Raw genomic sequence first — 16,711 nt, forward strand, 5'->3', positions numbered from 1 at the left:
AAGGAAGGGTGACAGTAGCAGTGGCGGTGGTGATGGTGGTGGCAACTACAGCAGTGGTGACGGTGGTCATGGTGGTTGTGGCAGTGGAGCTGGAAATGTTGGCGCTGGAGACAGTGACCAAGGTGGTGGCGATGACTGCAGTGGTGGCAGCGGTGATGGTGGAGATTGTGGTGGCTGTAGCAGCAGTGGTGGTGAGCAGTGGGTGCGACTGATGGGGGCAGCCGTGTTAGCTGCGGCGGTGGTAGCTACGGTGGTCTTGGCTACAGAAGTGGTGGTCACTGCAATGGTGACAGCAATGGTGGTGATGGTGGCAACAACGGTGGTGGAGTTGGCAACAATGGTGATGGTGGTGGTGGCGATAGCTGTGGTGGTGGTGGCTGTGGAGGCAGACATGGCCTGGTAGTGGACCGGGTGGCAGTGGTGGTTGTGACGGACGTGTTGGTGGATGTGGCTGCGGTGGGAGGTGCAGCCAGGGAGGCTGCACAGGCCAGGGATTCGGTTGCAGCCCAGCCCGGGAGTGACGGTCAGTAGGTCAGTCCGCTATAACTGTTATCAGTTATAAAGATGCCCATAAAAACAAGGGTTAACTGTATTTGAATTTTTTTTAAGAGGGAGAAGATAGAACCATAATCCAGTGTAATATATGTTGGCAATCATGTTAACAGCTGTCACAATATCAATGATATAAATCAGAGACACTTTGACCATCCCTTTATTTATGCTCTGCATTACCACTGCACAACATTATCTAATCTTCCAACTGTGCCTCTCGCCAACAACCAGTTTATCACAATATCTCATATTTAACTTTAATATTTTTCCTACATTTTAAAGCCTGCTTACAACCACAAGACCTCAGTTTTCTCTTCCCAATGTTGTTATTTCTCTAAAAGCTATCTCTAATTGCTAGTCTTCAAGCCTTGGTTAACTGTTTAAAAGAATGAAACACATTTATATTTCAGAAATGCTACAAATCACTTTTCAAATAATAAATTACATTGTTTCAATCTAGGCAGACACATCAGCCAATTCGAGCATTGTCTTTCTGACTAATAAAACTGCGTTAAATATACAGCTCAGTAAAGAGGTCATTAATCCATTGTTCCTTCGAGTCTCCTCCCAATATCTCATTTTAAAGCATATCCATCTGTTTCCTGCTCTCTAATCTACATCATCAGAATCTTCTTAGGTGCAAGTATTTCCTACATTTCTGATGTTCATAAGTTTATAAGTAAGTCATTGGAGCAGAATTAAGCCATTTGGCCCATTGAGTCTATTCTGCCATTCAATCATCTCTGATCTATCTTTCCTTCTCAATCCTATTTTCCTGCCTTGTTCTCTTAACCTTTGATACTCATACGAATCACGAATCTGTCAATCTGTGGCAATGAATTCCGAGTCAGTCAAGAGGTGGAATGACATGTTACAGCTGTATAAGACATCGATGAGACCACATTTGGAGTAATGTGAGCAGTTCTGGTCATCTAGCTGTAAGACAGGTGTCTTAAGCTGGAAATAATGCAGAGATGATTGATGAGAATATTACCAAGGCAGGAGGGCTTGAGTTATAAGGAGAGCCTTGATAGGATGGGATATTTTCCCTGGAGGTTAGGGGGCCGAAGAGTGACCATATACTGGTTTATAAAAACATGAGGGACATAGATAAGATGAATGGGTCACAGATTTTCCTCGGGTCCAAAAATAAAGGGCTTAAATTTAAGGTTGGACAATTTTTTTTTAAAGAGAACCTGATGGGCAAATGTTTCCACTCAGATGATAGTCTGGATATGTGGATCGAGCTGCTGGAAGAAGTGATAGATGTGGGTACGATTATAACGTTTAAAAGATTTAGAGAGATACATACATTTAAAAGGTTGAGAAGGATATTGGATAAAGACACTAGACAACTTTGTTGGCATGGACGATTTGTGCCAAAGGACCTGTTTCCATGCAGTATAACTATCTCCATATTCTGAACAGATGACTTTTTCTACTGGAAAATTCTCAAAAAGATTTTCCAACTAGTTAATGAAAAACTCATGCAGTTAACATTAATATTGAACAAATTGCCAATTTCTTCTATGTCAAGAAATAGTCTGTGATTTCAAACACTACAGATGTTTCCCCATCATGAATGAGCTGGATGCTTTTTGTTTCATTCACATCTGAAATTTATTTATCCAAGTCTCCCCTATCATTAACCGAGGACGTACACTCCACTGAGTATAAAAGGGGATCCTGTGGATAGGGTGAACTGTTTTAAATATCTGGGAGTCCACATCTCTGAGGATATGACATGGTCATCACACGCCTCAGCACTGGTGAGTACGGCAAGGCAGCGTCTTTACCACCTCAGGCAATTGAGGAAATTCAGAGTGTCTCCGAGGATCCTCCAGTGCTTCTACGCAGCGGAGGTGGAAAGCATCTTGTCCGGGAACATTACCATCTGGTTTGGGAATTGCTCTGCCAAGGACAAGAAGGCTCTGCAGAGAGTAGTGCGTTCGGCCCGAACGTACTATGGGAACTTTACTCACCCCCCTGCAGGAACTATACAACAGGAGGTGCAACTCCAGAGCTAACAAAATCATGAGAGACCTCTTCCACCCCTGCAACGGACTGTTCCAGCCGCTACGGTCAGGCAAACGCCTCCGTTGCCACGCAGTGAGAACGGAGAGGTTGAGAAGGAGTTTCTTCCCAGAGGCAATTCGGACTGTAAACGCCTTTCTCACCAGGGACTAACTGTACAGAACGTTTTTCCTTATTATGTAAAATAATATGTGTGTTATGATTGTGTTTATAATTTGTTTGGTTGTTTTGTTGTTCCGCGAGCATTGCCACTTTCATTTCACTGCACATCTCGTATGTGTATGTGACAAATAAACTTGACTTGACTTGACTATTCCCTATCGACCTTCTACAGATTATACGACTGAAATATCCATGACTGATAGCTTCATGGCCCTGTCCAGTATCTCGAATGACCAGGAATGAAGGAGATGGATAAAGTGGCAGGCATTGGACAGGTCCATCATGAGTACTGACCTCCACACAACTGAAGGAATCTACGGAGAGCACTACAACAAAAGCAGAAAATATTATCGAAGATCCACATAACTCTAGCTACACTCTTATTTCAGTACCACCATCAGGAAGAAGATGCAGGAGTCTGAAAACCATGACCTCCAGGTTCATGAACAGCTTCCCATCAGTGATCAAGCTCTTGAACACTGCACAACACTAAACATAACCGAACCTCAGAAATTATGATCTAATATGGAATTTGTTTTAGTTGCATTTCAGACTTCAACTCTGCACTATTATGGTTCAGTTAACTAGTATTACTGATTAATTTATTGCATTATTGATTATATTATATTTATGTGTGTGCTATTGCATTAATGGGCTATAAAGCTGTAACAAGTAAGAATTTTGTTGCTCCATTGCCGGTACATATAACAATTAAACACTCTAAACAATTAAGACCGCGGACTCTCTTCACTTGACTTAACTGATCTTGTGACCCAGTCCAGGGTCAATGAACTCCTGAAAATCATTCTGCTGGCTGGAAACTTTGTTTCAAAAAATGAATTTTCACCGGTTCTCAAATTTTGGTCTCTTGCTCACATCTCATTTTAAATACTGCTTACACAATCATCTTCAGTAGTTCAGTCCCTAAACTCTGGAGTTGCACCACCAACTCTCATGCCACTTTAAAAATAGTCTAAAGTTTTTTTAAATTAAGTTTTAGAGCCCGAATCACACTGGAACAAATTAATAATGAAAATGCTGAATTCATCAAGAAATTAATAGCATTTTCAGAAAACCTGTATTACAGCATGAGAGACATAGTGTCAAATGTAATCACAAAACAATTCCATGAAACATTTCATTTAACTATGTTAAGGAACTGATATAAATATGCATTACTGTTGCATTCAGAGCACCACCGACGTAAAATATTTATTAATCAACAGAGAACATATTAATTAATAGGCATTCTTTGAAATTAATGCAATTTATTTAAAAACAAAATGCCCAAATTGGTGTTCTGGCATTTTGTGAAAGGCTTTTGTGGAAGGTGGGACCTGTACAAAAAGGATGGGTTGCACTTGAACCCAAGAGGGACCAATATCCTGGCGGGGAGATTTGCAAAGGCCACTGCGGAGACTTTAAACTAGAACGGTTCGGGGGAGGGACTCAAATAGAGAAAGCTAGTAGACAGTGTGTGAGGCAGGAGGCAGAGGAGGGAAGCACTCAGACCCAACATGTAGGGGGGAAAGAAGAAGAAAATAATAAACAGGGAATAAGAGGTGGTGGGGTTGTTAAATGTGTGAGCAGAGAGACAGAGAGGTGTGAAATGAGGGTAGAAGCACTAGGTAGCAAGATGAAAAGTAAAAGGGGCAGGCAGAAAAATCCAGGGCAAAAATCAAAAAGGGCAACTTTTCAACATAATTGTATAAGGGGTAAGAGTGTTGTAAAAACAAGCCTGAAGGCTTTGTGTCTCAATGCAAGGAGCATTCGTAATAAGGTGGATGAGTTGAATGTGCAGATAGCTATTAATGATTATGATATAGTTGGGATCATGGAGACATGGCTCCAGGGTGACCAAGGCTGGGAGCTGAACATCCAGGGATATTCAATATTCAGGAGGGATAGACAGAAAGGAAAAGGAGGTGGGGTAGCGTTGCTGGTTAGAGGGGAGATTAACGCAATGGAAAGGAAGGACATTAGCTTGGAGGATGTGGAATCGATATGGGTAGAGCTGCGAAACACTAAGGGGAAGAAAACACTAGTGGGTGTTGTGTACAGGCCACCTAACAGTCGTAGTGGAGTTGGGGATGGCATCAAACAGGAAATTAGAAATGCGTGCAACAAAGGTAAAACAGTTATAATGAGTGACTTCAATCTACATATAGATTGGGTGAATCAAATTGGCAGGGGTACTGAGGAAGAGGATTTCTTGGAATGTATGCGGGATAGTTTTCTAAACCAACATGTAGAGGAAACCAACGAGAGAGCAGGCTATTCTAGACCGGGTATTGAGTAATGAGGAAGGGGTAGTTAGCAGTTTCTCTGTGCGTGGCCCCTTGGGCAAGAGTGACCATAATATGGTTGAGTTCTTCATTAGGATGAAGAGTGACATTGTTAATTCAGAAACAAGGGTTCTGAACTTAAAGAAAGGTAACTTTGAGGGTATGAGATGTGAATTGGCCAAGATTGACTGGCAATTGATTCTTAAAGGGTTGACGGTGGATATGCAATGGAAGGCATTTAAAGACTGCATGGATGACCTACAACAATTGTTCATCCCAGTTCGGCAAAAGAATAAATCAGGGAAGGTTGTGTATCCATGGATTACAAGGGAAATCAGGGATAGTATCAAAACAAAAGATGAAGCATACAAATTAACCAGAAAAAGCAGCCTACCAGAGGACTGGGAGAAATGCAGAGTCCAGCAGAGGAGGACAAAGGGCTTAATTAGGAAAGGAAAAATAGATTATGAAAGAAAACTGGCAGGGAACATAAAAACTGACTGCAAACGTTTTTATAGATATATGAAGAGAAAGAGATTAGTTAAAACAAATGTAGGTCCCTTGCAGTCAGAAACAGGTGAATTGATCATGGGGAACAAGGACATGGCAACAATTGAATAACTACTTTGGTTCTGTCTTCACTAAGGAAGACATAAAACTGAGTGAAATCCAGGTTAGCCGGGAAGTGGTGTTAGGTAAATTGAATGGATTAAAGAGCGATAAATCCCCAGGGCCAGATAGGTTGCATCCCAAAGTACTTAAGGAAGTAGCCCCAGAAATAGTGGATGCATTAGTGATAATTTTTCAAAAATCTTTAGATTCTGGAGTAGTTCCTGAGGATTGGAGGGAAGCTAATGTAACCACACTTTTTAAAAAAGAAGGGAGAGAAAACGGGGAATTACATACCAGTTTTGGGAAGATTAATAAATACAGTGCACTGCCTTTCAGGTTGAAATTTTCAAATATTTTGATTGTTTTTTTAAATTCAATATGATGTGCATGAGTTTCCTGGGCTCTCTGAAATATGTAATTGAAAATAAACTGGGTGGACTCAATCGTGATTTGTGTGTTCATTAGAAGTTACACATGCAGTAGTAAATACTCAGTGAAGACATGTAGTAGTAAATATTCAGCCACTTCTCGAGGAAGATGATTCTACCTCATCTCCCAAACCCTTTCTGCCACCTATATGACAAAACAAGAATATGATTCCCTAATTGCTTAAAAATGTGCATTCCAATTTCCTGGCATATTTCTTACCGATTACTTGATCTCCTTGAATTCCATTTTATGATCATACAAAAATATAAATCAAGAGCAGCATTTTGTGAATAAAACATCTGGACATACAATTTATCCTGCATCTTGGAGTTTTGTAGTTTCTCAACACACTGCTTTTTGACTTTTCCTGCCAAAACGGACCACATCACATTTCCCACATTGCACTCCACTTCTTCACCCATCTATAATTTGTCCTGTTGCAAGGTCTTGAACTGGAAAGTCGACCAGCTGAGTTTCTTCAACAGATTGTTTGTTGCTCCAGATTCCAGCTGGCTCTTATGTCAAATATAGAACAGTAAAGCACAAGAACAGGCCCTTCAGCCCATGATGTCTGTGCCGTGACCATCACTCAGCTACCTGCCGAGTCCTATATTCCTCCATTCGCCACATATCCATATATCCATCCAAGTCTTTTAAATTTTACTAATGTATCGAGTTCTACAATCACATAACATGGAAACAGTTCTTCGGCCCAACTTGCCCACACCAACCAACGTGCCCCATTTACACTACTCCCACCTGTCTGTGTTTGGCCCATATCCCTTATACTCATCCTAGCCACGTACCGATCCATATGTTTCTTATACATTGTGATAGTACCTACCTCTACTACCTCCTCTGTATTGTATATTGTATTGTATATCTTTATTGTCATTTCCTGAGTATTCACATACCCAGAGGAAACAAAAAAACGTTGCTCAACCAGTGTCCATTCAGTGTGCATGAAAAAATAAATAGAAATAAAAAAATAGATGTATCATGAACAAATTTAACACTCTACTAAACATTCAACAGCTGTTCCGACCGGCAGCGGCACAACAGTGGCTCTGCTGCAGTGTGGGGGTTTGTGCGCGATACTTGGCAGGGGTCAAAGTCCATTTAGCAGTCTTATAGCCTGTGGGAAGAAGCTGAGGAGCATCCTGCTGGTTTTGCAGCTAATGCTCCTGTACCTCTTCCCAGATGGGAGGATGGAGAAAATGTCATGCGATGGGTGGTAAAGGTCTTTGATGATGGAGATGGCTCTGTTGATACATCTCTTCCTGTATATGTCCAGCAGGAAGGGGAGTGGAGCACCAATAATCCTGCTTGCGGTCTTCACTATCCTGTCTAGTTGGTGCCGTTCGTACGCCTTGCAGCTCCCGAACCAGGAAGTGATGCCGTAGGTCAGTGTGCTCTCGACAGTCCCCCTATAAAAAGTCCGTAGGTGTGTAGTGGGGAGGCCTGCTTTACGTAGTCTTCGGAGAGGGTGAAGTCGCTGCTGGGCTCTCTTGACCAGAGCTGTGGTGTTGGCCGTGGACGTCAGGTCATCAGACAGATGTAGTCCTAGGAACTTCATGCTGCTGACCCTTTCCACATCAGCTCCGTCGATGTGCAGAGGTGTATGGTGTTGTTTCCCCGCCCTCCTGAAGTCAACCACCATCTCCTTAGTTTTTCCCACGTTAAGAATGAGGTTGTGGGATTTGCACCAACCTGTGAGCAGCTCCACCTCCATCCTGTACGCCGATTCATCATTGTCACTGATGAGACCCACCACTGTTGTGTCATCAGTGAACTTGTTGATGAAGTTGTTATTGAGTCTGGCAGTACAGTCGTGTGTCAGCAGACTAAACAGAAGGGGGCTTAGGACACAGCCTTGGGGTGAGCCAGTGCTCACGGCTATGGTTTTTGATGTCCTACTGCCCACCCTGACTGTCTGCTGCCGTTGCGACAGAAAGTTCAGGACCCAGTTGCATGTGCCAGCATCAACCCCCAATAGCTCCAACTTCTCCACCAGCTGCTGCGGAATGATTGTATTGAAAGCAGAGCTGAAGTCTATGAAGAGGATCCTGGCATAGGTATTTTTCCGATCGAGATGTGACAATACGAGGTTCAGTGTTGTTGAGACTGCGTCCTCTGTGGATCGGTTGGCTCTGTAGGCGAACTGCAGTGGGTCTAGGTCGGCAGGTAGACTATTTTTGATGTGCTGCATAACTAGTCGCTCAAAACACTTCATTACAATGGGTGTTAGGGCCACTGGTCGAAAGTCATTATGGCAGGCTGGGTTTGGTTTCTTCGGGACAGGGACGATGGTGGCACTCTTAAGACAGTTGGGCACTACTGCCTGGCTGAGTGAGATGTTAAAAATGTCTGTGAAGACATCTTTCAGTTGCTCGGCACAGTCTCTTAGAACGCATCCAGGAATGTTGTCCGGCCCTGCAGCTTTGCGTGGATTGACGCTGGCAAAGGCCTTTTTAACTCTGGCTGCAGACAGCCTGAGCGACTGGTCACTGGGAGATGGCAGTAGTGTACGTGTCTGGGTGCTGTTTTTAACCTCAAACCGTGCGTAGAACTCGTTCAGTTCATCTGGTAGGGAGGGGTTGTTTTGGCATATCCGCAGCGGGGGGGGCTTGTAGTCAGTGACGGTCTGAAATCCCTGCCACAAGCGACGCGTGTCTTTGTCATTTGCGAAGTGGCTATTGAGTTTTTGTCCGTACAGCCTCTTCGCTTCCCTGATCCCCCGGGATAGGTTACCCCTTGCCAGTTTGTATGCTTCGTTGTCCCCAGATTTGAATGCCGCATTCCGGATTCTCAGTAGGGAACACACTTCCCCAGTTAGCCAAGGTTTCTGATTGGCACGCCTCCTGATGGTTTTTACCACCGTTACATCCTCAATACATTTATTGATGTATGCGATGACAGATTCTGTATATTCTTGGAGGTTGATGCCACTGTCATCTGTTGCTGCCTCTCTGAAAATGGCCCACTGTGTGGTTTCAAAACAGTCTTGTAGTGGTGCCGTAGCTCCCTGTGGCCATGTTCTGACTTCTTTGACCGTTGGCCTGTCCTGTTTCACCCTGGGTCTGTATGCAGGTGTGAGCATGACCGCTAAGTGGTCAGAGTTGCCGATATGGGGGAGGGGGGCTGCTTTATATGCATCTTTAATGTTGGTGTACACCAGATCTAGTTTGTTCTTCCCCCTGGTTGCAATGTTCACATGCTGGTAGAATTTAGGCAGAACAGATGTAAGACTTGCCTGGTTGAAATCCCCAGCTGCCATGAAGAAAGCATCTGGATGTTCCCTCTGCTGCTCACTGATGTTGTTGTAGAGCACTGTCATAGCACCCTTCACGTCCGCGCTCGGTGGTACATAGACAGCGGTTATGAAGACAGCTGTTAGTTCCCTGGGTAAGTAGAAGGGTCGGCATTTCACAGTCATTAGCTCCACGTGGGGTGAGCAGTAAGTGGCAGCTTGCTCTGGCAGCTCGTTCTATATATCTACTTTCCTTTATGTAAAAAAAGTTACCCCTCAGGTTCCTATTAAATTGTTTCCCCCTCACTTTAAACCTATCTCTGGTTCTCAATTCCACTACTCTGGGAAAAGACCATGCATTTACCCTATCTATTCTGCTTATGATAACATACACTTCTATTAGATCACCCCTCGTCCACCTGCGCTCCATGGAATAAAGTCCTAGCCTACACTAGCCCTCCAGTCTTGGCAACATCCCTGTAAATCTTCTATGCACCCTTTCCAGCTTATCAAAATCTTTCCTCTAATAGTGTGACCAAAACTGAACACAATGCTCTAAATGAGGTCTCACCGATGTAAACCTGTAACATAACCTCCCAACTTCTATACAGGTTATACCTGTAACATAACCTCCCAACTTCTATGAAGGCCTTCTTGACCACCCTATCTATCGTGATTCCTCTTTCTAGGAACTATGTACCTGTACGCTTGGATCCCTCTGTTCCACACTATTCCCCAAAGCCCTTCCATTCACAGTGTAGGTCCTGCCCCTGTGAGATTTCCCAAAATGGAACACCTCATATTTCTCCTTATTAAATTCCATAAACCATTCCCCAGCCCACATGCCCAACCGATCAAGATCCTGCTGCAAATTTTGACATCCAACTTCGCTATCTGCAATACCACTCACAGTATCTCATCATTCAATAAGAATTTGCTTAGCTGTAATGAGGTATCCTACATTAGTATCTGAATCATGTAAGAATGCATACCACATGTTCACCACATTTTATATTAACAGAAGGCTGTCAAAATGTCAAAAGAAACTTTCAAAAATAAAACTGACAGTCAACTGCATGAACAAGGTCAGTACATTTATAGAAATACGATTAGTAACAGAAATGTGAATATGGAGTTGCTCCATATAAAACATTAAAACTTAATATCTCTGTTTGCAAAATCCATCATATAAAAAACGATATAGATTAATTATTCATTAGACTATTTAATGTTAACAATTGAATAAATATCACAAAGATTTTCAAAAATTGCAGCAGGACCTTGATTGTTTGGGCAGGGGGGCTGAGGAAAGGTTAATGGAGTTTAGTACAGATAAGTTAAGGTGTAGCATTGGGGAGTCAAATCAGGCCAGTACCTGCACAGTGAATGACAGGACTTGGGGCAGTATTGTGGAGCAGAGAGTTCTAGTGGTGCAATTACCTAGTTCCTTGAAAATGACATCACAGGTAGATAGGGTGGTCCAGAAGGCTTTCAGTACATTGGCATCATCAGTCAGAGTATTGAGTATAGAGATTGGGAAGTTATGTAACAGTCATATAAGGTATTGGTTAGGCCACATTTGGAGTATTGTGTTCAGTTTTGGTCACCCTGTTATAGGAAAGATGTTGTTAAGCTGGAAAGGGTGCAGAGAAGATTTATGAGGATATTGCCAGGAACAAGAACTTGAGCTATTGGGAGAACTTAAGTAGGACTTGATTCCTTGGAGTGCAAGCAGATGAGGGGTGATCTTATAAGATCATGAGAGGAATAGATAGGGTAAATGCACCGTCTTTTATCCAGAGTAGGGGAATCAAGAACCAGAGGACATAGGTTTAAGGTGAGGGGGGAAAGATTTAATAGGAACCTGAAGGGTAACGCAAAGAGTGACGTGTTTTTGAAACGAGATGTTGGAGAAGGTAGTTGAGGCAGGTACTGTCATAACATTGAAGAAACATTTAGACAGGTACATGGATAGGATAGGTTTAGAAGGATATATGATAATCGCAGGCAGGTGGGACTATTGACTAGTGTAGGTGGGGCATGTTGGTCAGTGGGACAAGTTGGGCCGAAGGGCCTGTTTCCTCGTTGAATGACTCTATGGCTGTGACAAATAAGACTCAATAGATTCGGAACAGTGCATTTAGCTTTAATAATACTGCACTGAGATCTGTATAAATGCATCACACACAATGAATTATTTTTTTAAGACTAATGCAATTTGCCAATGGGAGCGTGAATTCTTATTCTTTGATCTGAGGTTTTATGGTATCTCTGCATATCTTTTGGCTGGTGATGTGATACTTTACAAGCCATCCAAGAAAACAGTAGGAGTTTAATCATGATAATTTTTGAAAAACGTCTTACGTTAAATTGACAGAAAATACTGTCAGTCTTTTAAAAAGGTCTTGAGAGTTATTTTAAATTAAAATGTTGCGGGTGTTCAAATTAATTATAAATAATGTATTTAGATTAGAAATATGTGGACTGAAGAGGGACTTATCTGAAGGTTTTCACTGAACTAAATAAAATTTACAACATATATGTTGTCTCATGAGCTAAAACTGGAGTTTACTCTTTGCAGATACAGCACTGTTACAACACTCTCATGGGCTCCTCGCACAACCATGTCCATGTCAACCTTTTAGTCCGTGGGGAGGGGAGAGAGGGGGGGGGGGGGGGGGGAGGGAGGGGAGGGGGGGGGGAGGGGGGGGGGAGGGGGGGGGGGGAGGGGGGGGGGGGGGGGGGGGGGGGGGGGGGGGGGGGGGGGGGGGGGGGGAGAGGGGGGGGGGGAGGGGGGGGGAGAGGGGGGGGGGAGAGGGGGGGGGGGAGAGGGGGGGGGGAGGGGGGGGGGGGGGGGGGGGGGGGGGGGGGGGGGAGGGGGGGGGGGGGGGGAGAGGGGGGGGGGGAGGGGGGGGGGGGGGGGGGGGGGGGAGAGGGGGGGGGGGGGGGAGGGGGGGGGGGGGGGGAAAGGGGGGGGGGGGGGGGGGGGGGGGGGGGGGGGGGGGGGGGGGGGGGGGGGGGGGGAGAGGGGGGGGGGGGGAGGGGGGGGGGGGAGAGAGGGGGGGGGGGGGAGAGAGGGGGGGGGGGAGGGGGGGGGGGGGGGGGGGGGGGGGGGGGGGAGGGGGAGAGGGGGGGGGGGGAGAGGGGGGGGGGGGAGAGGGGGGGAGGGGAGAGAGGGGGGGGGAGAGAGGGGGGGGGAGAGGGGGAAAGAGGGAGGGGGGGGGAGGGGGGGGGAGAGAGGGGGGGGAGAGAGAGGGGGGGGAGAGAGGGGGGGGGAGAGGGGGGGAGAGAGGGGGGGAGAGGGGGGGGGAGAGAGGGGGGGGGGGAGAGAGGGAGGGAGGGAGAGGGGGGGAGAGAGGAGAGAGAGAGGGGGAGGAGAGAGAGGGGGGGGGAGAGAGGGGGGGAGAGAGGGGGGGGGGAGAGAGGGGGGAGGAGGGGGGGGAGGGGGGGGGGGGGGGGGGGGGGGGGGGGGAGGGGGGGGGGAGGAGGGGGTGAGAGGGGGGGGGAGAGAGGGGGGGGGGAGGGGGGGGAGAGAGGGGGGGGGGAGAGAGGGGGGGGGAGGGGGGGGGGGGGGAGGGGGGGGGGGGGGGGGGGGGAGGGGGGGGGGGAGGGGGGGGGGGGGGGGGGGGGGGGGGGGGGGGGGGGGAGGGGGGGGAGGGGGGGGGGGAGAGAGGGGGGGAGAGGGGGGGGGGGGGGGAGGAGGGGGGGGGGGAGAGGGGGGGAGAGAGAGGGGGGGGGAGAGAGGGGGGGGAGAGGGGGGGGGAGGGAGAGGGGGGGGGGGGGAGAGGGGGGGAGAGGGGGGGGGAGAGGGGGGGGGGAGGGGGGGGAGGTGACAAAGATTTGGGGGGATGGGAGGGGAATAGGGGGGGGGGAGAGGGGGGGGGAGAGAGGGAGGGAGGGAGGGAGGGGGGGGGGAGAGGGGGGGGGGGGGAGAGAGGGAGGGAAAAAGAGAGAGAGAGAGAGAGAGGGAGAGAGAGCGAGAGGGGGGAGGGGGGGGGGGAGGGAGGGAGAGAGAGGGGGGAGAGAGGGGGGGAGAGAGGGGGGAGAGAGGGGGGGAGAGAGGGGGGGGAGAGAGAGGGGGGGAGAGGGAGAGGGGGGGGAGAGAGGGGGGGGGAGAGGGGGGGGGGGGAGAGAGGGGGGGAGAGAGGGTGGGGAAGTGAGAGGGGGGAGAGTGGGGGAGAGAGAGGAGGAGGGAGAGAGAGAGTGCTTTTTTACTTCAACCCAAACCCCCCAAACAACCATTTGCAGGCAGTGCCTTTTTACTTCCAACCAACCATATTTTCATTTTCAAATCACATTAAGGGCACTCACAGTTGAGTAGACATGTGTCCAGTGTTCTTCAGAGCTCAGAGAGACATGACCTCCATCTTGCAGAGACTGAGTGAGGCACACCATTTCTTGGTTTTATAGTCCCTCCCCCTCCCTCCAGCAGGGGCAGCAGAGAGAATGGTGAATTTTTTTAAAACATCAATATAATCTCTGATTTTTAATCGATGGGAAAAATCCTCTGGTCCAGGAAGGAAGACGTGGGCTCTGAGCGAGGTGGCCAAAAATGAAGGCCGTAGGTGGCGGTGTTCTCTTGGAAATCGCAGCACAGTGAGCCAAAAGCGGTCAAGATCAGACTTTTAGTAATATAGATCATTGCTCCAGGGTGACCACAGAACATGATGGCTGAGCCTTCCAGAAGGCAATGGAGGCAGAGGAGGATAATCCCAAAGGAAGAGGAATCTTAGCATGAGGGCCCCTATATGAACAGTATTACAGAAACAATTCCACGTGAAAATTGACTTTGCATCAATAAGATGGTTTCACTTAAACTATGCCAAATATTTCAGCCGTGACCACTGCTACCGTGGGTCCATCAACGGGGTTGCAAGCAAACTACTATTCAAGCAAAATACTACAACCAACGCTGCGGTGCAGAGGCCCGTCAATGCCGTGCCCACTGCGGGGCGCGGCCCTGCTGCCTACTAAGGTGGAGGCCATTCGACAGTTCCCTCGGCTACTCACGGTCAAGGGGCTGCAGGAGTTTGTCGGCATGGTCAATTTTTATCATCGCTTCATGCCGGCAGCAGCCTGGATCATGCGGCCTTTGTTTCAGTGCCTCGCCGGTAAGTCATGGGACCTCATGTAGGATGATGAGGCCTAGGCTGCATTCGTGTGTGCGACGGAGGCATTAGCCAAGGCCACCATGCTGGTGCACCCGCGGGCTGCTGCCCCGACCGCCCTCACCATGGACACCTCAGATATGGCTATCGGAGGGGTTCTGGAACAGTTCTTCGCTGGCCGCTGGCAGCCGCTTGCATTCTTCAGCCGTCACCTGCGACCTCTGGAGCGGAGCTACAGCGCTCTCGACCGGGAGCTCCTGGTCCTATATTTGACTGTCTGCCATTTCCATTATTTCCTCGACGGCAGGCCCTTAACGGCCTTCACGGACCACAAGCTCCTGACGTTCACCTTTACCAAGGTGTCCGACCCCTGGTCAGCTCGACAACAACGGCACCTGGCTTTTGTGTCAGAGTTCACCACCGACGTTCAGTACGTGGCAGGCAAGCTGAACCTGGTCGCGGACGCTTTGTCTCGCCCTGCGGTCCCAGCTGAGTCGTCGATTGACCCTGGTGTGGATTATTCAGGGCTGGCCATCACACAACGCGAGGGTGGCGAAATGGACGTTTACCGGACGGCTGCCTTGGGGTTGATATTGGCCGATGTCCCTTTCAGTCCGGCAGGTGTGTTGGTCCTCTGTGACGTGTCCACCAGTAAACTACGCTCTATTGTCCCCGTGGGTTGGCGGCGACGTGTTTTCGACGCTGTCCATGGCCATTTTCAGCACATTCATGTCAATTTGGTGGGCCCGTTGCCGACGCTCTCAGTGCCACCCACCTGCTGATTGTCATGGATCGTTTCACGAGGTGGACAGAGGCAATTCCACTCGCTGACACCTCCACCACGTCTTGTGATAGGGCTCTCGCAGCCCACTGGACTGCTCGTTTTGCCGTGCCTGCGAACACCTCCACTGACCGTGGGGCTCAGTTTACTTCGGCTTTGTGGTCGGCTTTGGCGCAGCTGTATGGGGGGCAGCTGCATCACACCACCGCCCATAACCCCCAGGCAAACGGGTTGGTGGAGCACTTCCATCGGCATTAGAAGTCGGCGCTGAAGGCACGGCTCACGGGCCCGGATTGGGTCAACCTGTTGCGTAGGGTGTTGCTGGGTATTTGCATGGCCCAGAATGCAGATTTAGACACGCCGTCCGCTGAACTCGTGTACGGTTCCCCGCTGCGGGTACCCGGGGATTTCCTTCCTGCGGCTCAGGGGCTGCAGGAGCCCACTTTGTCTGTGTTGGCGAACCTCTGAGATAAAGTGGGCAGTCTGGCTCCCATCCTGACCTCTCGGCATTGGACGGCTCCAGTATATGTGCCACCGGAGCTTAAGAACTGTTTCTTTGTGTTTCTCCGCAGGAACTCGCACCGGACTCCACTGCCGCGGACTCATGAAGGTCCGTTCCAGGTGTTGCGCCCCATCGTCGTGACCCTTCTTTTGGTCGTCGGGGGTCAGGAGGAGAACGTTTCGGTCGCTCGCCTCAAGCCCGCCCACTTGGATATCAATAGCCCAGTGGTGGTGGCTCAACCCCGGCGTAGAAGTCGGCCGCTGGCCATCACAGCTGCACTTGTTGTGCCTGTTTCCCCTGCATCTTTAACGTTTGCTGGCTCTGTTCAGCCAGTTTCGTCTGTTCCGCCGGTTGTGCCCCTCGTTTCCACTCAGTCCAGGCGCCTCATTCGGCCTCCTGTTCGGTTCCTTACCTCGGATTCTGGGGGGGGGGTTCTGTCGCGGCACCTAGTGGTGGCTTGGGGTAATGCGAACCCTCGCTATTGGCTGGCATCATCACATGATCTGGGTGTGTTTTCGCAGGCTTTTCATCCCCAGTCAACAAAGCTCCTCCTGTGTACCAGGAGCTATTATACATTTGGCTGACCCAGCATGCGGTTTTCGTCTACTTCTCTTTGTTTGTCATTTACAAATAAAGGTTTGTTTTACTCAACCTGTCCGTCTTGCCAAAACATCACCTTAGCTTTCTTATTTTTTAAAGTAAGATTTGTTATGTTTCTTTTAGAGTCAGAGTTAATTTTAATAAGTTGAGCCATGAGGTTGCATTATGTCATTAGTCCAAAATATGCAAACATTTATTTAAATCAAAGAGCACAAATGAAAATTAAATAGTTTGCTCCAGGCTGATCACTTTAATAATTGAATTATTTCATCTTAAATCTTTTTCATCTTTTATAATGCCTGTTTTGCATTATTAATTCAAAACGAATCAGTTTGCAACAGAATGAAAGGTACAACTTTATCAGCTGCTCGAAGATCAAAATGAAAAGTTGTATTT

At 48.1% G+C, this 16,711-nt stretch overlaps 1 protein-coding gene across 1 annotated transcript; it reads right to left on the reverse strand.

The window, feature by feature from the left end:
* Positions 1-275: 275 nt before the first annotated feature.
* LOC129701949 (basic proline-rich protein-like) lies at positions 276-13,249 on the reverse strand (the record flags this gene model as incomplete). The annotated part of the gene is made up of 3 exons (XM_055643393.1): positions 276-387; positions 11,977-12,652; positions 12,691-13,249. Coding segments are annotated over 3 exons (1,347 nt in total), but the record flags the coding sequence as incomplete, so codon positions are not given.
* Positions 13,250-16,711: the final 3,462 nt, after the last annotated feature.

Source organism: Leucoraja erinacea, chromosome 12 (assembly GCF_028641065.1).
Source record: "Leucoraja erinacea ecotype New England chromosome 12, Leri_hhj_1, whole genome shotgun sequence".
NCBI classification, from domain to species: Eukaryota; Metazoa; Chordata; class Chondrichthyes; order Rajiformes; family Rajidae; genus Leucoraja; species Leucoraja erinaceus.